The sequence below is a fragment of the Sturnus vulgaris genome, chromosome 6, assembly GCF_052056855.1.
Source record: "Sturnus vulgaris isolate bStuVul1 chromosome 6, bStuVul1.hap1, whole genome shotgun sequence".
NCBI lineage: Eukaryota > Metazoa > Chordata > Aves > Passeriformes > Sturnidae > Sturnus > Sturnus vulgaris.
In genome coordinates this window covers 2828196-2853926 of record NC_142248.1, presented here as the reverse complement: position 1 = coordinate 2853926, position 25731 = coordinate 2828196, and the positions used below count along the sequence as shown (strand labels likewise).

General features: G+C 40.4%; 2 protein-coding genes across 5 annotated transcripts in view; one reads left to right on the top strand and one right to left on the bottom strand.

Moving 5' to 3' along the window:
• The window catches only part of AP2A2 (adaptor related protein complex 2 subunit alpha 2), a 44876-nt gene extending 25575 nt beyond the window's left edge, over positions 1-19301 (top strand). Inside the window, exons 7-23 of one of the 4 annotated variants that reach the window (XM_088166699.1) lie at positions 1148-1256; positions 1734-1881; positions 2293-2461; positions 3630-3767; positions 4987-5169; positions 5499-5596; positions 5769-6000; positions 6782-6955; positions 8860-9023; positions 10740-10817; positions 11710-11792; positions 12536-12625; positions 13423-13546; positions 14307-14423; positions 14605-14674; positions 15803-15937; positions 16636-19301. In XM_088166699.1, coding sequence (XP_088022825.1) covers positions 1148-1256; positions 1734-1881; positions 2293-2461; positions 3630-3767; positions 4987-5169; positions 5499-5596; positions 5769-6000; positions 6782-6955; positions 8860-9023; positions 10740-10817; positions 11710-11792; positions 12536-12625; positions 13423-13546; positions 14307-14423; positions 14605-14674; positions 15803-15937; positions 16636-16713 — 2190 coding nt within the window. In that variant the 3' untranslated portion in view covers positions 16714-19301. Of the gene's footprint in view, positions 1-1147; positions 1257-1730; positions 1882-2292; positions 2462-3629; positions 3768-4986; positions 5170-5498; positions 5597-5768; positions 6001-6781; positions 6956-8859; positions 9024-10739; positions 10818-11709; positions 11793-12535; positions 12626-13422; positions 13547-14306; positions 14424-14604; positions 14675-15802; positions 15938-16635 lie in introns of all 4 variants that reach the window. The other 3 variants (XM_014873598.2, XM_014873596.2, XM_014873595.2) reach the window with 3 other exon arrangements.
• Positions 19302-20377: 1076 nt separating this feature from the next.
• LOC148223280 (uncharacterized) lies at positions 20378-24884 on the bottom strand. The gene is made up of 4 exons (XM_088166585.1): positions 24708-24884; positions 23862-24480; positions 22488-22590; positions 20378-20732 (listed from the first exon to the last, which is right to left on the bottom strand). The coding sequence occupies exons 1-4, from the start codon at positions 24882-24884 to the stop codon at positions 20555-20557; spliced, it is 1077 nt and encodes a 358-aa protein (XP_088022711.1). The 3' UTR covers positions 20378-20554.
• Between the last annotated feature and the right edge of the window lie 847 nt (positions 24885-25731).

The window sequence follows — 25731 nt, the reverse complement described above, 5'->3', positions numbered from 1 at the left end:
ACTGTATTGGCTTGCCCAGACTTTCTTAGTTTAATCCCTACTGTACTCCAAATAGTAATCCTCACTTTGTTACTGTAATACCAAAAAATAGTTGGATCAGAGACTGATTCTACAAACTCCTCAAAAATACAGACTAGCTTTAACTTTATCTAAGCTTCTTACAGGACAAATTGCCTTCCTGTTCCTTCTTTTGAGCTGCTGCTAAGTTAATAATCATAAACATCTGATACACAGTAAATGATGTAGGGGTTAAGCAGGGGCAGGGAGGAGTGGAGGGACATGTCTGTAAATTAACATTTCTGTGCTGGAAAACTGATGTCACTGTTTTGTTTGATTTTGTTTCCCCCTCTTTTGAAAGGTGTGCAAGACTAGGGAGCCCACTACTTCACAAATGTATTTTGCACCCAGTTTTATGCAGTCTTATACCCAAATTATTTGTAGGTCACAGTTTACTGTCTTTTTAAATACAAAGAATTTTTCTAATACATAAAAGCAAGGGAGAGCTGAGGGAAGTGAAAGGCTGTTCTATAATGGAGCAGTAAGAATTAGGTAGAATTTTTTTGAGCAAAGCTAGTGCCAATCTCATGGTTACCCTAGAATAAAAGGGGTAAATAAATCTATGAAGAGGGGTAATCTAATCCTTGTCACATTTCATTATGCATATAAACCTCTTCTGTGAATGCTATCTCCTTTTTGCTTTGCTGTAGGGATATTACTGAAGGTGTTACTTGGTCTTTCTGCTGTAGGTCAGTCTATCATAGCATCCTGTACTTGAATTGCAGGCTCACCTATCAGCAGCCACCAGACTGTTGGCTGAATCTGAATTGCTGGAACAGAGAAGGTCAGGTTTCTGGTTAAACATCTTGATGTTACAAGATGGTTGTCTTCATTCTTTTAAAAAAAGCAAATAGGCTTTCAGAAGAGACTCCCTAGACTACTGTATCTGCAAAACTGGATTTCCATGACTAGCATTTATTGTGCTAATGGTATGGCAGCTTGCACCTAATTAATCTACTGAACTAGACATTGGTAGTGACACAGTTTTTTAAGCTTCTCTTAGAGGTGACCTACAGTGTTTTTTGGGTCCTTTTCATGACTGTGAATCAATTAACTTCAGCAGCTGATGTGCTGGTTGTTTGTTTTACAGATTGTAACTTCTGCATCAACAGACCTTCAGGACTACACATACTACTTTGTTCCCGCTCCCTGGCTATCTGTGAAACTTCTAAGGCTGTTACAGTGCTATCCACCTCCAGGTAATGCACAAATCACAGCACTGGTCATCTCTCTTATGCAGTTCACTGGCTCCAAAGAGCTACTGCAGTAGCTTGGAGTGCAAGCACATTGTCTTAAGGCAAAGGCACTGAAGTTTGTACTCTTGAGTGTTTCTGGTAGCTCTAAGGTACTTGCCGTTATGAATTATATTGTGTTTAATTTTAACAAAATATCTAACCAGTATGCATCTTACAAATCATTGGCAGCTAGCATTTTAAACATTCATTACTATTATCAACTATATTAAAGCCTTGAAGTATGTTGTAGTGCAGATTGTGTTTGGTTTTTGTTCTCACCCCAATAGAACTGTGGCTTGGAATTCTTTTCCTGTGTGTGTTGGGGAGTGTAAATGTTTTTTTAATGTCTCAAAATAGTTGAGTTAATTTAGATTTAGCCGAGGGAAAGGCTTAAGTTTGGAGCAAAACGAAGTTGTCCAACGGCTCATTGTTCTCCAGAAGACCCTGCGGTACGTGGCCGTCTGACAGAATGCCTGGAAACAATCCTCAACAAAGCACAGGAGCCACCAAAGTCAAAGAAGGTGCAACACTCGAATGCAAAGAATGCTGTCCTGTTTGAGGCAATTAGCTTAATTATACATCATGACAGGTGAGCTGGGACAACACTTCTGTTATCAGAGGGGATTTTAAAGTGAAAAGCTAGGGCTTTGTCTTGAACAGTTAATGAGATTTTAATGGGGGAGGGAGCGGAGGGGAAAAGAATATGAAGTTGCTTGCTAGATTGGAACACAACCACAGCAATATAACTGAACAATGTTAATGAACTGTGTAGCTTTGGGTTTTGCTGCTTCTTTATTTGATGTTTTGTATTGACCCCACTGCTCTAATCCAACAGAGATTATTTGCTCACAGTTTCTGAATTTGCATTTCACTAGCAAAGCATTCTAGCAGACACTTGGAGGCATTTTAAGAAATTTCCACTGCAGAAATAGTATTCTGAATTGAGTGTTCTCAAACCTGTTGCTTTTAACCCTTTCACTTTCTCTCCTGTTCTGTGCAGTGAGCCAAACCTACTAGTCCGTGCCTGTAACCAGCTAGGTCAGTTCTTGCAGCACCGAGAAACTAATTTACGTTACCTAGCACTGGAAAGCATGTGCACGCTTGCCAGCTCTGAATTCTCACATGAGGCTGTGAAAACACACATAGAAACAGTTATCAATGCATTGAAGGTAAATATTGAAGTGTGTGGTCTGTTTATGAGTGTTGTCTTCTCCCCTGCCTCACTGCCCCAAGCTCCCTGTCCCCAATTAAGTTAATAATACTTAGGGACCAAATGAGTTATTCTTTTAAGTCTGCTTGAGTTTACTTCAATCCAGCAAAATCTTGCTGTTCTGGCAATTACAGAAGTCAGCTCTTGTTGGTTTCTGCACCTTGCTGGTAAATCTGATACCTGTAGATCTGTCCCCTGTAACGCTGGTATCTGCTCATATCTGGGCTGAAGATGAATAATTGTTTAAAAATGTGGAATTTCAAAACTGAGAATGCTGGGAAGACAGTTTTATTACTGTCTTGCTGGTATTGGACACTGTTCCTTCATTGTAGTATCTTATGGGGAGTGGTAGAACAGATCAGCTTGCACTGCAGAATTGTAAAGACTAGAAACCAGAAAGACACATTTGCATGCCATGTTTGTGTGACCAAGCTGAAGTTAAAAGAGTAAGACTGATTTGCATGTAAATTTACTTGCACACTTGGATGTTTAAATGCTTTCTTTTCTTCCAAGTTTATGCTGTAGCATATTTATACATTTGTCTAAGTTCAAAGTATGTGTTTGTTGTAGCTGGACTTCAGTTGTTACAAGGCATGCCAGACACTAAACCTGCAAGTAGCTCAATGCTCATTGGCCTGGTAACAATTTAACAATTTCAGCCAGTTATTGGTGCATTATGGCCACTGGTACCAATTACTCAGCACATAGTGGAGCACACATTCACTCACTCCACTCTGCTTAATACTGAAGTGTTGTGTACAAACTCCTCCATTCTTTCAGCACCTGCACAGATTTGAATAAGTATGCTACAGAAACAAAACCTGATGATTTGAATTTTTGTGATAGTATTTAGAAGCAGGAGGCTGAGTGTCCACTGATTTCTTCCTAGATGACTGAAAGTGAGAAATAGCATAAGAAACTCACAGCTTATATAAAGAGTTACATCTTCATATATATATATATAAGCTTATATGTTACATAAAGAGTTTATTCTGCCTTTGAAAAATTATGCAAATTCATTTGTTTTAAATTTGAATGTGTATTATACTAACTTTCATCTCTTAAGTTGCATGTACTTTCCAAACAAAGATGAAATCATATTGAGCTTTGACTGTGTCTTTTTGCAGACTGAAAGAGATGTCAGTGTACGACAAAGAGCTGTAGATCTCCTGTATGCAATGTGTGACCGAAGCAATGCCCAGCAGATTGTGGCTGAAATGCTCAATTATCTGGAGACTGCCGATTATTCCATTAGAGAAGAAATTGTAAGCTATTGGTGTTTTTCTTAAATATTTGTTTCGTAGCTGGATTTGGTACCATAAATATAATTTATTGGTTGGGTTGCTGCATAGTCTGTGATAGAGATTGCTTTTCATGGTGGCTTAAAAAAAACCTCCAGACAAAACTACTAAAACAAACAAATTTTGTAGTCTAATAGCAAAGAATTTAGGTTGAATTAATCTAGGGGCAGGGGGGAACCTTGGAAACTTAAGAATTTTAAAAGCTGATCTTGGTCTCGGGACAGTGCATATAGAAAGCAAAGTGAATTTTATATGTCAGCCCCAACATATTCTCTACATCTGAGAGCTAGTCATTGTCCAGTAGCTTCAAAAATTAGTGCTAAATGCTTACTTGTAGGTAGAACTTTGTATGCTCTGAGAATATTCAGTCTAAGGGTTCCCGAAATCACTACCTTATAATCAGCTAAGAGGCCTGATATTTATCTCTTTCCTGCCAGTAGGATAAAAGTTGAAATACTCAACTTAAACCTTTTTAGGATGGTAAACTAAACTTGTTCTTACAGTAGTTATTTGGCTTGGTTAGGTGCTGAAGTGCCTTGGTTGGAGAAGTGAATGTGGAATACTGTGTTAGTTGATTTATGTCTTGTGCTGTCTGGTTGCTGTTGGCAATGTCCCCTGACTTGGCAGATAGTGAGAATTTAATTCTGTTCCCTTATACTGACCTGGTCTTTTAAGAGTAATAAATGCAACTGATAATAAATTGCGTGGGGTCTCCCCTGAAGCTGATTGTTTGCTTCAGGATACAGGAATCTGAGAATGACCTGAAAAAGTCAGCTATGCTTTGGTGGCTATTTGCCTCTGCTATCTTGAGTTACCTTTTGCCTTTTTTTTGAGAGGTTTCCAATTTCCTATTTGATCCTGTCTCAGAGGTAAATGGTGTTAGATGGTGTTTTTAGCAAACAAAAAATGTTCTATAAATTGCTCTTGATCACTTAGGTACATGGTTGGAAAGCCACAAAGATGCAACATATTTGAATGCATTATGGGGAAAGCAGTATGTGCCTGGCAACTGTTGTTTTCTGGCACAGCATTTCAGTGTTCACCTTTCACCTTGGCCGTGGGAACAAGTGAACAAGCTCATGTATCTGAAACTGAGGCTTCTGGGCCAGTGTGGGGCATCACCAGGTGTATACAACTCATAGTCAGAGCTATCAACCTTCTGTGTTCTCTTCTGTGTGCTCAGGTTCTGAAGGTTGCAATTCTGGCTGAGAAGTATGCAGTGGATTACACTTGGTATGTGGATACAATCCTGAATCTCATTCGCATTGCTGGTGACTATGTCAGTGAAGAGGTGTGGTACCGAGTCATCCAGATTGTCATCAACAGGGATGATGTGCAAGGATATGCAGCAAAGACTGTTTTTGAGGTGAGGGTAACTGTTTTCAATTCCCTTTCAAAATAAGAATTAAGGAAGCACCACATGATGTGACAGGGGAAAATGAAGGAGTTCTGTCTGTTGTCAAAAGTCCTCAGTGCTGCTAGGTGGGCCTAAGGGTGCTCTTAATCAAGTAATACTCCTACTAGAGTCTTCTGTGAAATCATACCACCCATCATGTTTTTCTCATAAATGCTCTGTAGTGCCTAGATCCGTGGTCTGCTCTTGCAGGAAAGTGGGTGAGAAAACTGGGAATGGAAGTGACAGAAAAGATGGGTGTTTTTGTACATTGTGTATCAATGATTATTGATGTGTTACAGGCCCTTCAGGCTCCGGCATGTCATGAGAATCTTGTAAAAGTAGGTGGCTACATCTTGGGAGAATTCGGAAATCTGATAGCAGGTGATCCAAGATCAAGGTAAAATACCTTCTAAAATACTGAATTGGAGTAGTAATGCTTTCTGTAAAGAATTTAATTCCTAGCATTCCTAAAGGCTAGTTAAGAAATCATTCAGCTCTTGCTAATAATGCAATAAGAAGGATTATCGTTTCTACGAAAACTGAACAAATTATTTTTTCCCTCTTTTAAGTCCCCTCATCCAGTTCAACTTGCTACATTCCAAGTTTCATCTGTGTAGTGTTCCTACCCGAGCTCTGCTTCTGTCCACCTACATCAAGTTTGTGAACCTGTTTCCAGAAATCAAAACTACAATTCAAGACGTGCTGCGCAGTGACAGTCAGCTAAAGAATGCTGATGTTGAGCTGCAGCAGAGAGCTGTTGAGTATTTGAGGCTCAGTACTATTGCTAGTACTGATATATTGGTAGGTATAAAGGTTTATTTCCTTTATTATGCAGTACTCTGCTGTCAACAAGTTAACTAAACCTTACCTGATTGCTCAGAAATCTCAGTGCAGGATTAAGGATTAAATATGGGTGCTGGTTCTTTTAGTTTCCTTAATTCTGCTGTAGTCACCTTTAATTTAGAGCTACATTCCAAGTTGCAGCTGCTGTAGTGGGACATATGACCATTAAGACATGTTAATCTGGAGCAGAGAAGCCAGGGAGAGCTGGCACAATACAGGGTCCTAGAGGATTTAGGTGTCAAAAGGTTGGGGATTTCTTTTGAGGACTTACTTGATGGTGGGCAGGAAAAGTGTAATTTTTTGTCCCATGAAGTTGTCGTTTAACCTGGTGATCTCAGGTCTGAGAGGAGCATTGCACATTTGGTTTTGACATCTAATAAAAATGCTTGAGTATGCTTTGTGGTTTAAGTCTAGGTCTGCCTGACTTAAGGACCCTTAGGTCTACTATGATCTAATTATTTAATTTTTAAAATTTAATATCACTGTTTCAGAGAATTGATATGCTCCTGTTTTCTTAACCAAGTGCTTTGGAAGGACTTCAGAAAATTTTGAAGAATTTTTTCTTTTAAAAAAGCGATCAATCCCTTGCTACAATAAACTGCATAATAATTTTCTGTGTGGGTAACTACTTCTGCTTTTGCTTTATGCAATCTATAAGGGTGTGTCTCTTCAAAGACTCAGAAGCTGGTTTGGCTTTTTCTCTGAAGTTTAACTAATACTTTTTTTTCCCTATGCTAAGGCTACAGTGTTGGAAGAAATGCCTCCCTTTCCAGAGAGGGAATCTTCTATTTTGGCTAAACTGAAGAAGAAGAAAGGCCCGGGCACAGTTACTGACCTGGAAGAGATCAAAAAGGAGAGGAGCTCTGATATGAATGGAAGTGCTGAACCTGCCTCTGTCAATGCCAGTGCTGTTGTGAGTTTAAAAGCTGTTATTTCACTCATTTAGATGGTGTGCAAGTGAGAAAAGACTGGTTTCCTAAAGTGGCTTTTTGGGGACTTAAAACCTCTCCTCTGAAACTTAAGGCTGTGTATGTTTCCTATAAAGCAGGGGATGTACAGCTGCTTTCCCCTCGATGCATCTTGGATGCAATTTTCCTTTGGAAATCTTATGTAAGTGGGGACAAACAGTCTACAGCCTAAAAAAAAATCCCTTTTACATTGTTATTTGAAAAATATTGCTGTTCACTTTAGAAATGTGAAATTTCCTTGGTGGTGAAATTGCACTGAAGGCGAGATTATAAAAGTAACATATTTAAAAGGAGTTAAATTGAATTTCAGAGTATCAGCTATTTATCTGCTTTGTCTAACATGTTATTTTGCATCTTGGTTTGGGTTATTATAGAACTGGACATCACCTACCTTCACTGGGATGTCCTCAAATCAGTATAAAGTTGTTACTTTTTATTTGACAGTACTATTTGAATTCAGTTGTGCTAGACAAGTCCACAGGTTTTTTTTCTGTCTGAGCTGCAACTTCTCATTTTATTGTCAGTTAAAGCTGATGGTATCAATTTTTTCCATAATGTAACACTTCTTTCTGGTTTTAATGCCTAGAAAAAGTTGTAATTAGATTTAAGATGCCGTAGAAGATTTCCTAGAGGAGGAAATACTGCAGCATGCTCCCTGCCCAGTTTGTTAAAGCATAATAATTTACTTAGTTACTACAGTATGTAAGAGTAGCTACTCCAAGTGCAACAATTTTGACTGGACAGACATCTCTTTCTAGCAGAAAAGTTGCAACATTTTCTTTGGATGCCCAAATTGAGGTGACTGACAGATAATACTGCATTATGCTTCATGAGCTTCACTTTATGGATTGCAGCCGTGTAACAGACTGCACAGTGTGACCTTCACCAGAGGCTTTGTCTGGTTTAGAATCCAAAAATGTTAGAAATTCGAAGTCCAACCTTTGTTTTTAGTAGCTCCTAATGACTGGCTTCTTAAAGTCTTTTGCCAAGGAATTTTTCATTATCCTGTACGGAGTATATGATAACTTGGAGTTGGCTTACAAAACCAAGATTTCAGATTCATCCAAACGCATCTCATGACTCATCCTCAGATTATCTGGCATAGTGGAAGCTGCTCATGTCTAATACATGACCATTTGATTAACAGTCTGTGCTTTGTTCTTGCATGCCACCTGGGCACATATATCAGCCTCTATTGCATGATTCTGTGTCCTGGCTGCTTGATTTGCTCTGTTTGAGGAAAAAACAGTTTAAACATCTTGTGTCTTCCTCTAGTGTTTGCAGCTTGAACTGGCTACAGGCTGTGCTTTTGTTGCTGGTTGGGTTTACATTCTTTTTAAGATTTCCTAGGCTTCAGAAACCCAGGATTAAACTGATAGTCAATTTTAAAGATGCTGTGATGACATGTGATTTTTGGTTTTGGTGTAAAAGCCGCTTGCTTTCTTGATGGATTCTTCATGAAAGAAAAGCAACATGTGAATTTTATTCCCTACAGTACTTACTTTCCCTTGAAACTGATGGGAAAAGAGAGGGGGGAAAAGCAGTCATTTTTTGTCATCTTTCTTCTGCAGAACCAGATTATAGACAGAATAATTTTGGTTTTGTTTTTATTTAACGGTTAGATGGACATAACTCTCTTCAAAGGAAAAAAAGAAAACCACATCTGTAAATGACCTTAAGTTGAAATTCAGCGTGGTAACTGCTGCATTTGTGAACCCTTTTACAGCCATTCAAGCCTTGATTTGGGGTGGGGAGAGGCACCTTGCCATAGCTTAGTTGTCTATGCAAACGAGACAGCTTTGTTGTAGTTTTGTTGCAGTGTAACACCAAAGTGTCTTGTCTTCCTTAGTCTACTCCTTCTCCATCGGCGGATCTGCTGGGTCTGGGTGCTGCCCCTGTCACCAATTCAGCTCCCCCACCTTCCTCTAGTGGTAGCCTGCTCGTGGATGTATTTTCAGATTCAGCTTCTGCAGTTGCACCTCTTGCTCCTGGTTCTGATGACAACTTTGCGAGGTAATTAAGCCACCCTGAAAGGAATTTGAAGGAGAATTTGTCTGTTAAAACAGGATTGAAGGAAAAACACACATAACTTTGGGTTTTGTTCCAGCATATCGAGTACATTCCTGGGTGGTAGTTTTGCAGCAAGAGAGGTTCTTGGACACTCTGCTGGATGTGCTGTCTTTACTGAATATCTCTTCTAATGGAAAAGCTGAGTCTGTAGTACTCAACCTGAGGATATTTGCCACACAGTTGTGTCTGTTTTTCATGCTGGTTTTGCTTCTTTATTAAAGTAAGCTGCTTGTGCATCTCCATACATCTTGAAGTGGGGGTTATCTGTCTCGATATGAATACATTTATTCTTACTTTCTTTTCATAAAGTATTCTTGTCTCTCCACTTATGGCAAACTGCTACTGAAACAGTGAGATGGATTGTATCCAGACATACTGCTTCCCAGATTTTAATGCTACACTTCAGTTGTTCTGCTACTGTCTGACAAAGGAGTCTGAAAAGAGGGATAAAGAACAAGTGGTTTTCTTTTCTTTAAAGGGGATTTGATACTACAATTACATTACCAAGTGTAGTGTAGGTACAATGTGTTATTAACCCCATTAGTATTAAAAGCCCCTGTGGTAACTCTCAAATGTTATTTGGCTAAATTCGTGGGAATTAAAGGCATAAAATCACAGAATGTCGTTAAAATCAGTAGTCTTACTAGACAAGAACGTACTGCTTTTGTCAAGGACCAAATTTTGAATGTTGTCACAACAAATTTTCAATGCATCTTAATATAAAAGACATAATGAGGGAAACTGATCTGCCTGAATCATTGACACTTTCATCAAAATTTTATAGCAGGCAATGCATTTGTTTTGGGTTTGCAGTGATTAATACTTGATCCTGTGTTTCTGCTGGAAGATCAGAAGTGATACCTGATCATACAACACAAAACAGGACTTCAGGAAGCTACACAGGCTTCTTCATGCTTTTTTTTTTTTTTTTTTTTAAGGAGGTAGAAAAAGGAACCAATGCTAGTAGCTTCATAAGCAAATGTTACTCAAGAAGAGTTTTCTCTTTCTGCAGAAGAAAGTATAGCAATGCCCAACTCCTTGGTTTGTCTGTAGATGATGAAATGCTTCTCTAATGATACTGAGAAGTTGCTTTTTACAGTTTCCTGCCTCTTTTTAATGCTGTTGTCACTTTTGTTTCTATTCTGTTGCTTGGGTAAGTTATTCTCTGTGTGCCTGTGTACTCTTGCCTATGCTTAATATTTATGTGTTTTTAGGAACTGATTGTGCACCGCTAATTAGAAGGGTCCCTAAGGCTGATGAGGCCTCTGCTTTTAAGCACACCTTTGTAGTAGTTAATATGCAGCTACCTTTTTGACTTTGAACTGAAACACTTTTGCTGTCACAGTTAAACACCTAAAAGGACTTGGTTCTCTAAGAGGTTTACATTTACTGAACACTTTTAGCTATCTTCCTGAGGGACTGCTGTTTTCTAACAGTCGGGGTGGGATGGGGGAGAGAAGTGGGGGAAAACATTGCCTAATGCCTAAAACCTTTCTAGGGTTCTGAGCTAGGGCAGCTAATCAATTTCTGGTGCATTAAGCTCAGCAGTGCCGTTTTTGAGGAAGGAGGTAAAAGAAGTAACTAAGCTCTAAGCTGTCTTTACTAACTCCTGCTGTCTCTGTCGCTACTGCCTTTCTTCCTTTGTGCTGCCTGAACTAGCCCTGACCTGGCTTCATCTGAGGTAGTTTCTGAGGAACCAGCTGATACTGTGCATGATGCTGATGAGCTTTTTCACAAGTAAGCAATACTAAAACCTTGCAAGGCTGGGCAATTTCCAGAATATAGTTATAAAGCAAAACTATATTGTTCATTAATTTAATACCAGCAAAACTAGAGAAACATGTACTGTCAGACTTGTGACTAGAACACCTCTGAGGATGCTGTGGATTTTGTGACAGGCTCATGAATACACAGGTTAGAGTTGCCCTTACAAGTCAGTGCTATCACACACTGCTCTAAAATGAGGCAATGCCAGTTGTATGTTATGTTTTTGCAATTATTTGGAAATAAATAAATTCCAGGAGTACTTGTCGAAAGTACTGATATTTGGGAGTGTGTTTTAAGTGCCTTGTATGCAAAAGGCAGATGTTTGCTGACCACCTCTTCTACTTTTAAGTGAGGGGTGATGGAAAGGACAGAGATCACTGGAGAATGGGCTTCCTCTCTCAAAGTGGAAAAAGTACATCTCTCAGTTGGCTTAGGTGATACAGAAATGATTAAAAAAGGAGGGTTTTTTCTTTCAGGTTTAAACAGTCAAAGCTTCAAACTTTTCAATTCTGCACCAACCCAATGAGTTTCAGAAGTTCTCAAGACTAATAAGAAAAATCCTAATCTGTTGCCTGGTCCTTTATTAGACAGTGTGTGTGTATATAGCATATTGTGGTTTTCTTCATAGTTTCTCAGACATCCTATCAAATAAAAATGTCAGTTCTTTTAGTGTCCTACAAGTGGTGGCTCTGATTGTAAAATTGTGTTTTCTAACTGCAGTTTTCTGCAAAGGCTCTCTCACAGACTGATGCATTCTAGGTTAACCGCAGTCTTCATCCTCTGTGTAAACCCTGAATTTTGTGGTTCTAAATATTGTTTAAAGAGGCTCAATTTAAAACATGTTTTCCCTCTCTTCCCCTAGGTTTGTGTGTAAAAATAATGGAGTCTTATTTGAAAATCAGTTGCTACAAATTGGCTTGAAGTCTGAATTTCGACAGAACCTGGGTAAGATCTGTTGTGCCATGGTTGGCTGTGTGCATTATCAATCACAGTGCCAGCATGATATTCCAGCTAGGACTCACTTTCCAGCTGCTGAAAGGGAAATAGCATTGTAGGCCTAAGCAGTTTTACAACTCCCACTGTTGTGCATCCCTGGCTTTTGTGTGGGCTCTTGCTTCTTTAAATTTTTTTATTGTTTTAGTAGCTGATATGAAATAGGAGTGTTAAGCTCCAGCACTCCAGCTCTTGCTGTCTGGTTGTATGGCTGGTGGAGCCAGGTTTATAGAGGACCATTCTTGTCAAAATTTACATTTTGCAATATAGCTTATTGTAATGATATGAGTCACAATGCATTTCAGAGCAGATTGAATGCACAAGATACTGAAACCAGCCAGGAAAGAGATGGAATTTGAACATAGGCTAGCAATAGAATTGCTTGCTTCTCCCTTTCTGTGAAGCTCTTGGTGGCATAGTAGCATCTTAACAAAATTCTCCAGCAATTGAAAGACTTCCACTGATGATTTAACTGCCTGTGTGACAGCTACTGTAGGAGAGATCGAATGGTTTGGTTAAGTCACTGCATTTTGAACTGTGAATGTCTTGGTGAGATAAACCATGTAAACTGTATTTTGTTCTTAAAAGTGGTTTTAAAGAAAGGTAGAAAGACAGTGTGTTAGGGATTGAAGCACACGTAGTTCAATGTGATTACATGACCTAAAATTTCTGATGTCTTGTTCTTCTCTTTCCAGGACGGATGTTCATATTCTATGGTAATAAGACATCAACACAGTTCTTGAATTTTACTCCAACAGTAATCTGCTCAGATGACCTTCAATCAAATATCCTTAAATGTAGTCATGTGTCTGTTCTTATTAGGTTTTTGTGGTTTATTGCTGCACAATATAATAAATCTGTTGGATCAAGGCACAGTGTCCTTGAACATGAAGAAATGAGAAACTTGCTGATAACTCACTAAAGTTCTTGTAGAAAGAACAAGTCTTGAGCAGGGATGAAAGATTCTTTCCTTAAAGCCCTGGTTATAAACACAAATTTTATTTCTGAAATAAGAAATCTAGATGAATAAATATGTACTGGAACTGTAGCTTTCACCACTGACATGAAGTAGCAGGGGTAGAAGTGTGTCCTTCGAGTACTGCATTAGCACATAACCTAAAACTTGACATGGAGATGGAACACATGTATGCCAACATGATGGCACTTTTAAAATAAGCTTTTATTTAATGGCTGGTCCTTAATGCTTGGTATTGCAAATTTGATATTTCTGGGAGATTAAGCAATCAGGCTTGTTCTCTGTCATGTTCAGAATAGTCCTGTGGCTTTTATTGTGAAGTCTCTGTGCCTTCACACCTTTTTATGGGCATCTTTCTTTAAGACTGTCCAATTAACTAAACATTTTCAGAGTTATCGCTTGTAGATGTGTCAGTATGAAAAAACCCCAATAAACAAAAAAATAAACCCCCAGAAACTCTTTTCTTGTACAGAAACATCTTTAAATGTTCAGCAGCACAAAGAGAATGAGTGAAGACACGATGCTAATTCCTCACAGAGCTTATTGGAAGATTTGCATTTTTGAAATGATCAGTTCATTGATCTGTTTCCTTAACGACTTTCCTATGCCTGAATCTTCAGACAAAGCCTGTTGACCCCACAGTGGATGGAGGTGCACAGGTTCAGCAGGTTGTGAACATCGAATGTGTGTCAGACTTCATGGAAGCTCCAATCCTGAACATTCAGTTCAGGTAAAACAAAGGATTCAAATGTTAGTGAATTAATTAGATGAAAGATGTTAAATTTGGCATGGCCCTGTGACTGAAATATAAAATATGGACACACAGGGCTCTCTTGGGTAGACAACTTGAAAATTGGATCTAATTAAGCTTTATGGTGCTAGGGAGAATCCACTTGGAACAATGTGGTTGAAAACCCCAGCCAAACCAAACAGTTAAGAAGCAGCTACTGATAAAATGTCTCCATGACTTCTGTGTCTGCTATCTATATAAAACAGCAGTCTTCCTGTTTGCTTAAGAAATCTTGACAGGAATACACGCAGTAACTTCTCCCTTCTGGAAACCAAGAACATTTCTGCAAATAACTTGGCCTGGAAGTGTACAAAACCAGAAATAGAATCTTGTTCTGTCCACTGAACGTCAGCTCAGCTTTACAAAATCCTGAGTTCTGGCCTACATGCTGTTACTCTGGTCTAAACTGGTTTTTATTGGTACCTTTTCACAGGGATATATTTTCCCCCCTTAGGATGCTATCTACAAGGATACAGCTATGCTAAAACTGAGAGAACCGTACCAGCAGTTCTGACAATTCATGTGCCATCTAAGCAGAGAAAATAAATTTATTTAACAGTAGACTGAAACTGTATATTAGAAATGTCATGTGGAGTTGATGGATTTTAATCATAAACAGTTCCTCAGTTGCTTGGTTGATTTCTGCTGAGGCACTGCTGAGGCTGCCACATGCACTGTGGTTTTTCTATTCCATCTGCAGGTACGGTGGAACATTTCAAAATCTTTCAGTAAAATTACCCATCACTCTGAATAAATTTTTCCAGCCAACAGAGATGTCTTCCCAAGACTTTTTTCAGCGTTGGAAGCAGCTGAGCAAGTAAGACTTTATATTTGGGCTCTTGTGGTGGGCAAGGGAAAAGAAAGGTATATTGTGAATGAATGTAGCTGGTGCAGTGCCTCATCCCATACTCAATCCTGTAAGCCCTGAGCTCCCCCAATGGAATTAAATGCTATTGGAAGTGCTGTTCATAATGTATTTATCTTGCCTTGTCTTGCAGTCCAAAACAGGAAGTACAGAATATCTTTAAAGCAAAGCACCCGATGGATGCAGAGATCACGAAAGCAAAGGTGGGTGGTGGTGTGATATTTTTAATTCTCCATGTACAGGGCAGTGGCAGGTCGTGTTTTAACCCCAGCTGACAACTAAGCACCACACAGCTATTTGCTCACTCTTCCCCAGTGGGGTGGGAGAGAATAAGAAGGGTAAAAGTGAGAAAACCTGTGGGTTGAGGTAAAGAGAGTTCAGTAGGTAAAGGAAAAGCCATGCACACAAGCAAAGCAAAGAATTAGTTCAGTGCTTCCCACTGGCAGGGAGGTGTTTGGCCATCCCCAGGGCAGCAAGGCTCCATCAGGTGGAACAGTTACTTGGGAAGGCAAAACAGCATCACTGTGAGCATCCTCCCATTCTTCCTTTTCCCAGCCTTATGTGCTGAGCCAGGACATCTTACAGTATGGGATATCCCACTGTTCAGCTGTCCTGGCTGTGTCCTGTCCCAGCTCCTTGTGCATCTCCAGCTTCCTCACTGATGGGGTGAGGAGCAGAAAAGACCTTGGCTCTGTGTAACCCCTGCTCAGGCATAACTGAAACATCCCTGTGTTATCAACTGTTTTCAGCAGAAATCCAAAACACAGCCCCATACCAGCTGCTAAGAAGAAAATTAACTCTATCCCAGCCCAAATTAGCACGTGGTATAAGCAACTTGGTGTGTTTTGTTTATTTGGCAGTTGGAACATCCAGTGAAAGTGTGAGTCCAGGCTATGAGATAGATCGTGGCAGTGCTGAGTTGAATGGACAGTTTCTAGCTGTACTTTGAATTAGATGCAGTCTTCAGTAGCTGCTGGAGACTTGGAGCTGTTTAAGAAAGCACCAATTCACTGCTTAAAACTGAATTGGAAGACAGTTCAAGCCTTAATTTATACTTGAGGAAAGTGACTTTTTGGCTGCCTTAGGCAAAACAGAAGTGAGTGTGTGAGACAGGAATGGCTGTATCAAAACAAGGGGGGACTGATGTTAAATCTTAATTTGCTTCTCAGTTGCTTTTGAAAAGAGCCTTATTTACAGAACAGCTCATTTATCAGGGTCAGCCTTCAAAATTTTGTAGTAATGAATTTGTCTTGAAGATGATGACTGTTCGGGTATACTTGGTGTTTGTGTCCTTCCCTCCCCACATCTAAATCTTTGGGTTTCTTTCACAGATAATTGGATTTGGGTCAGCCCTGCTTGAGGAGGTAGATCCCAATCCTGCTAACTTTGTTGGTGCTGGTATCATACACACAAAAACCACTCAGATTGGATGCTTGCTGCGCCTTGAACCCAACCTCCAGGCACAGGTATCTGCAGCATAATCTCCAGCTTAGAACACAAGTTCTCATTTGCACTGAATATCTCTATGTATCTGAAACTCCTTAAGATATTTAAAAATCACTGTGGCCATTGCTGCTTATGACTGCAGACTCCAACAAGAAATGAAATTGTAGCAGCTGGTCCTACCAAGAGATCTTTGTAATATTCCAGACTGTCTTGTGCACTTTGGGCCAGATTATGCATGCTTCCTTTTGCCATTTTAAATTAGTAAAAGAGTAATTGGCTAAAAGAGAAAGCATAAGCAAGTGACTACAATGTTAAGAGTATTTTTACTAAAGCTTTTTTTTGACAGAGGTGTTAACAAAATTAACTAAGGATTAAAAATAAGGTTTGGGTGGTTGTATCTTCTGTTCCCTGAAGAACTGGTTGTACAGGGTCTTTAGGCTTTTCCACAGCATTTGCTCCTCTTAAACAGATATTCTGGACAACACCTTTCTGTTAAAGCCAATAAATACTTGAGTAACAGTAATTGTCAACAAGGGTTTGAGGAACAGGGTTGGTTCAGCCAGTGTTTGCTCGGTGGCTCACTGCCTCTGAGTGGTTTGCCATCTTTTTCCTACCAAAGCTTACAAAGCAAGTAAGAAGTAACTTAGTATTCACTGTTGACTGTGCATTCCTTTTATGCCAAACTGTTTAAAAAGTATTTTTTTATGTTCTTTTTCAGATGTATAGGCTCACACTACGAACAAGTAAAGAAGCTGTATCTCAGAGATTATGTGAATTGCTGTCAGAACAGTTTTAATATTAACCATGTCAGTTTTGGTTTTTCCACTTATATCACTGTCATCATACTGCAAATAAATGTCTTGTACATCACTGTCTGAGTACTGCAATGTTAACCAATACCAGTTCCCTGCCTTAATAAGACTTGACCCTTGTTTGAAATTAAGACTATAAAATGTACAGTACAGGGAAGTGACTTTTTCCATTAGAAATGGCTTTTAGTGTGTTACACAAAGGGTGGGAGGGCTGTCTTTTGCTCCTTTTATTTGCAGAGGTCAGGCTTTTAAACTTGTTGAAGGGAAATTGTTTTAGTAGTGGCAATCAAGGATTTCAGCTGAAAATAGCTCAAAAACCTTCTGCTTCAGTACCTTTGAGAGATACTTCCTCTGCTCTGAGCTGAAAGAAACCAATGTACTGCTGCTCAGGAAGGTTAAGTCCCATGTTAATGTAGAGTCAAAACTTTCTAAAGTTGAACGTTGCCACAAGTTGTCTACTGGATGGAAGGGCAGATTTGAAGATGTGTGAATCTGATTAAAGTGAACATTGTGTCGCCAATCTTTGTATTTGAAAAATGCCACAGGACCAGAGTCTTCAAAGTATTAATCTTGTAATATTTTACACCTTAATGTTTTCTGATCTTTGGATTGAACACAAAAGTTACTCTTAATCCTTCTGCTTATCTCCATTAATGAGGTGAGCTGCTCTGGTAGGGGGTGAATGAGTATATACTTGTTTGTTGTTTCTCAGTGAAGTTAAATATTCTGTTCTATGTTTTTTTCTGTTTGCCATCAGACTTCACAAGTAATAGTCCTAATGATGTGATACAATTAACTGCAGAAACTAGTATTGTGTAAAAGAAGTGGGAAGAAATGGGCCCTTGAAGGGCTGTAAGGCATGCACTCTTAGTTGAAAATGGAATTTTAATCAATATCTTTTCCCCAGTGTACATTAATGTTCAGACTCAAGAGGTTGAATAAATGATATCTAAGCAGTTTCCTTCCTGTCAGTGGTAAAAATGTCCAACATGGTGTAGAAAACTTCAATTGGAACTGAAAGTAGAAGACCTCAAAGTGTTCAGCTTTTCTAGTGGTCTTTACAGCCAAAGTCTTTGTACCTTGTTTAACATCAAACTCTGCAGCCTCTCTGCAGAAGTCAGTGGACTGAAATTTTGGCTCACACTCCTCAAGCCTTGAGGTGCAACAGAGGCTGCTAAACCAAAGCAGGTGAGGCAGCCCAGTTAAAAAACCCTGGGCTGGTGTCAGCGAGAGCTACAGATCATGGGGAACAAAATCAGCTCCAGCTGACAGGAGAAGGGAACCTCAGGTCGAGATTTCCTCATGGTCATTGGAAGGAAGCCTGCACAACACACACAGACAAGCGTGCCCAGGAAATGAAGGTGTTGAGTCATGGTGGGGACACTGAAAATACATTTAGATGAGGCTGCTGTCATGCTGCTCAGTGCTCAGCAGGGGACAGGATTCTCCATCATTGAGTGTGCCTTGTTTTTTGACTTCAGTGCTTTGAGCTTAAGTGATGGAACTGGGAGATTATCACTTGGTTTGGCTGAAGGCTCCTGATGGTACTTGAGTAAAAGTGAAAAATGAGGAACAAAGGTTTGGCTGTGATGTGTGGATTTTGGGGGATATGTTTTGTTTTTCCAGAAATGGTAACTATGGAAACGAAGGCTGATACTGGGCTAAAGGCTTGGTCTTTCTGCAAAAGTTCTCTTGAACAACTGGCCCCTTTAAGGCCTTTCAAATTCTTCTTACTTAAGACTCTTCAGTCATAAATATTGTCATTGAAAATCTTGGTGGGCAGTTCCTGCAGTCAGGTTGGGCAGTAGGCAAATACTGATGGAATACCTTTTGTTTTGGCCTCTCGATGTTCTGTGTCTCATTATTAGTCCTGTTGTGTTAACCATGCTCTTGGCTGCTCTGTTAAAATCTGATGTGCTGAACTAAAGGGAGTCTTAGCAAGGACAAGAGGACGAGGTTCTTTTGTATTTTCCAAATCCTGTTGTATATCTGTCCCCCTGAAAAAATGTTCTGTGCCCTCATTAAAGGACACCTTGAGACACTGCACTACTTTATTTCACTTTGCTTTGGTTCAAGCTGTGCTAAAATGTGCATTAAAATGTGGGAAGGAGGGAGGGTAAGGGAAAGTGTCTTTTCAGTGGTGACTGTGTTAAGCTTATGACTGTTCACTCTTTGTATTAAATGTCAGCTCAATGAAGCCATGAGCAGAAAAGTGAACAAATTAAAGACAAATACTTGATTTATTTTTTTTTTTTTGTGAATGATGGTTAACTTACCAGTGATGTATCCTGTCAAGCAGACAAAGTAATTTCTGCAGTAAACAGTGTTATTGTTTTTAAGTGCAGTATTTTCAGGCATTGACATGTGAAAATAACTGAATAGCAAAACAGGTAGCATATGTTCATTCTTGACCTACACTCCAGTATGTAACATTTATGGTGATTGTCTTATTTGTATAAAACAAAGTTCTGTCAAATTAAGTGGAGAATTTTCATATAGAAGACTATATATTAGACTATATTCATCAGAAGAACATATTAAGATTAAATAAATGATTAGAACAGTGATGAAACTGTCCTTTTTTTGTGTGGGGGCATGAAGGTGTAAAAATACTCTCATGGAATGGTGGTTGTGGAACACAATTCCTGTGATTCTTTTATGAGACGGACTATTGGGTTCATTCACTGCAATTTCACCTGGTCTATAGATATCTGCTCCCCCACTGCATGAGTTTGATTTTGTTCTTGTTTGCTTACAAGTTACAAATATTTTAAAAGAGCTCCAGCTGTAAAATCTTTCTCCCTAGAGTGTTTAACAACAGTAAGTACACGAGCAGTACTTGATGCAGTAGACTCCTCTAATAGTGGGGTGGAGTTGAGGCTAAGCAGCACACACTGCATTGCATGCAGGGTTGATGGCACTGTAGAAGAGTAGTCATCTAAATGCTAAATAACCTCATTTAAGCTTTAAACCTATGCTTCAGAGTCTTCTCTTAACTTGCTAAAAGGGGAAAAAAACCTACTGAGCTTTTGTGCAATAATACAGCTTTTTCTTAAATGACTTGCAAAAAAGTAAAAGATGGTCTAGAGTGGCAGCAAGTAGAAATTGCTTGTGAGTGAACCACTTATATCCTGTTAGATGCCTCTGGGCTTGGATTTCTTGCAGAGAAATGCCCTCAGGTTTCTGCTTTATCCCAGAGCTGCTCCATGCCTGTTAGTTATGTTTCTAGAAATGTCCCACCACACTAAGGGTGCTTGTGGAAACCTCACCATTCACTTTTGGGTCATGTAGCACCTTGCTTTCCAGCCCTGTGGATGATGAGCACATGTGCTGTGTCCACCATCAAAGGTAAGAGAGGGGTCACTTCCCTTCTCCCACTGAAATAGTGGGCTCTTCCCCACTGTAGTGAACCTGATGGACTCTATTTCACTTAAAATGGTCAAATAAGGAGAAAGAAGGTAGCAAATTCAGTTCCTTCTACTTTATTTGAACATTGAAGTTTTGTTACTGCCCAGTGCATGGGCCAGGTTGTTGCCTCTGGTTAAATAAATCACCCTGAGCAAAGCCAAACAGTTTCTTCCCTCCTGATCCCCACCCTAAACCTGTTTTTTATTTCTGTGCCTGGTTTTTCTTTCCTCTTCTGCACCCCACCCCCCTCCTGATCAGGAATAATTTATCTGGTAGCTCCATTGGTAGTCCAGGCAGGCTGACAGCAAGGCTGTCCTGTGTAATCAGTACAAGAGAACCCAGCAATGAGCTGTGGAAGGATTAACTTGTGATCAAGGTTTAATTACAAAAAATGTTATCTGCAGCCATCAGGTCTGGCTATTGTGTGCAACTGTCAAAGTTACACACACAGCCACTAAATACAATTATTTCTGTGATGAGCTTCTTTCCAGGGTTGTCTGGGTCTTGGCATGGTAGTTGGAATTGCTTCTTAAGAAGTTCCAGTGGCCTACAGCAGCCACATGCTGTGCTGACTGTCATCTTCTCAACATCCAGCCTGTGTGGAAGGGAAGGAGAGTCAGTTGGCAATTGTTTCCAGCATTTTAGGCTCACAGCCTTTCAAGTCCATGAACCTCTTTCTTTCCTATGGTGGGAGTTTTAGAGGAAAGAGCACAGCCCTCAGCTGAATGGTTCTGTAAACTGCAGGACTACAAACAATTGGGAAGTTATTCCATTTTAAATTCTCATGATGCAGAAATTCTGGTGTGCTGAGCTGCTGCCTTCCATTTTAAAACAAGATGGATTAGATGATTCTTGTGGGTCCTTTCCAGCTTGGGATAGTGTGTGATTCTATGATCTCATCATCTCTTAGGCCTCAGACTTCACTGGAAAACTAACAGAATTTGACTCTCCTGGTCTCTTTTTGGCCTTCTGAATATTTCTAAAGTAACTAGGGATTAAATTTGTTAAAGCTATGCACTGGACCATTTAGAGTTCACAAAATCTCTCTTTTGCAGATGCTGAATTATGTGTGTTCCATTTGCAGTTCACAGAGGGAGGAAAACCCCTTTCTCCCTCTGAACAGTTGGTGCTGCAATCTGAGGTGGTGGCTGGATGATGCCAGTTCTGGGGGTGAGGTCAGCTAATAAGGTAGAAGACTTGCATAGAATTGCTGAGTTCACAGTAACAGAGCACAGGTAGGTGAAGTGAGAGGGTAAGGATTTGAGTCTGGCCTTACAGTATTGCAGTTCTTAGGCTGTTGATTCCTGACTGTGTTCAGCCTCCTGCTGGACTTGGTTCTGCTTTTCTCTTTGTCAGTGGGGAAACTCTATCAATAACAGGCCAGAACTCAGGTATGGGAAAAAGAGAGTTAAGGAAAACAATATTTTTTGGAAAAAGCTTTTTTGAAATGGAGAAGAGTTTTCTTAGTTTCAGCTAAAACTGGGTGTAACCACAGCTTTCTTAGCAATTGAGACAAACCTTAAGTCTAAAAGTCTCCCTCCAGGTTTCACAGCCCTTTGTCAACTTTCGGGATAAAAGGTCAGTCACTCAGTTTTCAAAATGCTGGGGGACACTTGAATGTGCTTTGAAGGGGACAATTTTTAACATCAGGATTAATTTAAATTAGTTTCTGCAAAAGCAAAGCCCTTCACTGATTGCTTTCCATTCTTTAACATTGTATTGGCTTGGATTGTTGGGAATGTAACTTTTTTCCTCAATAACTGAACTCTAATACTGCTGCACTGTTTATTTGTATTGAAGCTGTGATTTCCTGTCAAATTCTCTTAATGGGCAGCAGAACTGCAGAGGCTCAGATAGTACCTTTGCAATTATAAAATACACCTGAATTACACTATTGCGGGCATGTTACAAGACAATTGCAGTGACATTGGTTACCTTAGATGAAATTTCTTATTTTACTGCCTCAGCTATTTGAAATAGGTATTTGTAGTCTAAACTACTTTTTCAATCTTTAACAAGCAAACAAACAAAACCAAAACCCCAACTATCAAAACAACAAAAAAGCCCTCCAAACCTGCAGCACTGATGTATGGCTTTTTTCAAAAACAAAACAACAAAAACTTAAGGAAGCGAGATGACCTTCCTTGATTAGATGTAAATCCCTGTGTCATAAATTACCTTATTGTTGCCATTAACTGGTTTATACAGCAACATTGTATATTACTGGGTGGATTCTAACCACATTTTCCTCCCCGAATTATAAAGGCACAGTAATTCATAAATTTCCCGACTCACAGATGACTAAATAAGGAAAAGAACTTTAGTACTGTACAGCCTCAGTTCTCCTTACTTTGTTGAAGATGGACATGATCCTTCACATCGGCTCAAAGTGACATTTGTGGAACATCCTTTGTAAGTTATTTCTTCTTCATATTCAACTGCTCTACAAGGTTCTGTCAAGTGTAAAAAAAAATTCTGCTATAATTCATCTTGGTCTTCTTGAGTGACCTTTGTTAGATGTCAAAAGCCTCCACACTTGGTTTCATGGAAAACCATTCTTACTGCATGAGATAATTAACAAATCACAAGTGAGTTACACAGCAAGCAAAGGTTTTAAACTGGGCACTAAAGTTGCAGGAGAGGCTTACCCTGGAGGACAACAAAGTAAAGTAATTTTAAAAGGAAATATTTTTTAAGAAAACAGGAGTTGTTGGAATTAGAAATGAGCAAAAAAAATCCTGTTAAGAATATAGTACACATTCAGTCCAGCATGGAAAAACTAATTCCCTGCTGAGAAGACAAAGATGCAAAGAGAACAACCAGTTGGGTCATTCTGGTAGAATTATTTCTGGTTCACAGACTTTACTTACTTGAAAATTGCCTAATTTACTCATTTTAGGGATATATTTATGGGTAGCCAGAAGTTTACAACTTGCCTTACTACGGAGAATGTTTAATGCTACATGTTAGGTAATAATTCTATGTGTCAGTGTAATATTTCTCCTGGCTTGAAGCACCACACTAAGTGCTTTATGAAGCAGAAAGCTGACTGAAAACACAGGTTTTCCAAGGAGTTCAAAGACAGTGTTTGAAGTTTATATTAAGGAGAACAAAGATATTGAAAACTATGAAGGCAATTCATGCACTGCTCACACCTGATCCTGCACAATGGTCTTTTAAGCACATTCAGGTTTCCTGCTGAGAGAAAGGCTCTCAATTATTGAACAGTATTGCTGGGGAGGCTCAGTTAATGCTGTAGTGTGATTTGGGGATTTTCTTATTGGAAAATAAGTCAACTACTCAGTGGGCAGTAGACTAAGATGCTGTATCTCTATGCCCAAGTGTGAAGAGCATATGAGAGCTAACAGGAAGGCTGCAGGGTAATGAGGGGAGAGCCTGTTCCAATAAGACATTTCTTACACTGCTTTTTAAGATGACAGAATAAAGGTTCTGTGGCTCTCCTGAAGTGCATCCCCTCAGACTCTTTAACTCACACTTAATGCTTAAAATACTGAACAGCAGGGAATCCGTATGAAATCTAAGACATCAGGCAATAGCTTTATAAAAAATAACTGCAGAAAGGCAAAAAGAAAAGATGGAGCCAGTGGGTACAAACAGGATCAGAGCCAAATGATATGTAAAAAAAATTCATACACTCATTAAAAAAAAAAAAAGGCATTAAAAGCAAATCCATGCCAAAGGAAATGATATGGAGATACATTACCATGTGGCACTGTTGATGGCACAGCAGAGGACAGGGATGTTGACAGTCCAGAGGTGAGAGGAGGAGAGGATGTTGTGCGGGCAGTGGTCAGTGTTGTTGTTCGCAGGGAACTCCTTTCAACCGACTCTGTAGAAGCCATAGTGATAACATGGGGAGCAAAGGTAATGGCTGTAGATAGAACAGTTGGGATCAGTGCTGGCCTGGACTGGGCAGAGATACTGGTAGGGACAGCTAATGAAGATGTTTCGCCATGTGGAGTTGATGTGGTGTTCTGGAAGTAAGAATGTGTGGTGCTCTCAGCAGACTTAAATGTGGAAGTAGTCAGGGGTGTAGGCACAGACATTGTGCTGACGGTTGGGACCAAAGCAGAAGAGAATGGAGACGTGGCAGTGGATGGCAGCCGGGTGCTGAGTGGGCTGCTGGGAACAGGTGGAGAGCTGGGATTTGGAGAGGTTTCCAGAGGCACTTCTGTGGAGACAGAGGTCTTGGAGGTGCTGCTGATGGAGGTAGTGGCTGTGGTCTTGTGCGTGGTCACAGGTGGCACAATGTGCGACACAGCTGACTGTTCATGGGTGAACACTGCCAGGAGGAAGGTACAGGTAAAACTGAGGATGCTCACCTGGCCAATTCTTCACACCCCTTATTCAGACATAGCAACAGAATCAGAAAAGCCAATGCAGGAACAACCACGCCAGTCAAGAGAGAGAGAGTTTACAGAAGTGAAGAAACTAAAAACCAAATGAAGACCCACCTATGAGATGCAAAGGCAGTCACTCACCACATCACACCAGTTGCCAATATCCAGCCACTTTCCAAACAATGGCAACTTGAGAGTAACTGCCCTACTGTCCCACTGTAGAGCTCAGCATGATGTTCTGTGGTGTGCTCTGTGGCCACTGGCTTTGGGCTAGCTATGCTAGCTTGGTCCCTGATGGATATGTGACCACCCCATGCCCACTCTCTTGCTGGCAGAGGGACAAACAGAGGAGGCCCAGGGGCTGAGCCATCACCAAAGCACTTCATTGCCATCAACACTGGCTGGGACTCACATCTAAAACAGCACCAGGAAACCTGCAGGGAGCAATAATTAATTCGATCCCAAGCAGACCCAATGCACAGGCCCAGGAATACACTGGGGAATGAAGCTCATAAGAGGCAAAGAGGACACACAAATACAGAATTGGGATGTGGTTTTTGAAAGGAAAAATGAACGGAGGGAGGATAAGTGGAATGACAGAAAAAAGTAGAGTGGGAAAGAGAAAGCAGGAGAAGGATAGCTGGGAAGGAGCCTTACCTGGCTGTGAAGAGCTGAGCCACGTTGAGGACACAGTTGAGGAGGGAGAAGAAGCAGGAGATGGCAGCGTGCTGGTTTTGGCTGTGGTGGGTGCAGAGGACTCCGTTCCAGGAGACTCCTTTGCAGCACTGGTTGTTGGGGAAGAGGGCCTGGGCCTCAGGGTTGTAGGTGTAGGCCTGGGGCTGGTGCTGGGAGCTGGTGGGGAGGATCCTGTGGAAGTGGTGGCCGTGGATGGCAGCCGCGTGCTGAGCGGGCTGCTGGGGGCAGGGGCAGAGCTGGGATTTGGAGTTGCTGTTTCCAGAGGGGCTCCTGGGCTGCTTGGTGGGCTGGCTGCTGTGGAGACAGAGGTCTTGGAGGTGCTGCTGATGGAGGTGGCTGTGCTGGTCTTGTACGTGGTCAGATGTGGCCCAACGTGTGGCACAGCTGACTGTTCATGGGTGAAGGCTGTCAGGAGAAAAGCACAGGGCAGTTGTGTATTGTTGTGTCGACTGGTGCTGTGCTTGAGGCACAAAACACAGCACTTTATGATCCATGTGACAAAAGCCCCTTTAATTCTTGTGACTTCCTGAATCTCTT

What these genes read in the sequence shown, in the direction of transcription:
- LOC148223280 (XM_088166585.1), bottom strand. Translation starts at nt 24,884, where the DNA reads ATGAAGTGCTTTGGTGATGGCTCAGCCCCTGGGCCTCCTCTGTTTGTC. An exon ending in GCCATCAACAGTGCCACATG is followed by an intron (nt 22,591 to 23,861) that starts GTAATGTATCTC and finishes TACACTTGACAG; the next exon opens with AACCTTGTAGAGCAGTTGAA. An exon ending in TCATGTCCATCTTCAACAAA is followed by an intron (nt 20,733 to 22,487) that starts GTAAGGAGAACT and finishes CCTTCCACACAG; the next exon opens with GCTGGATGTTGAGAAGATGA.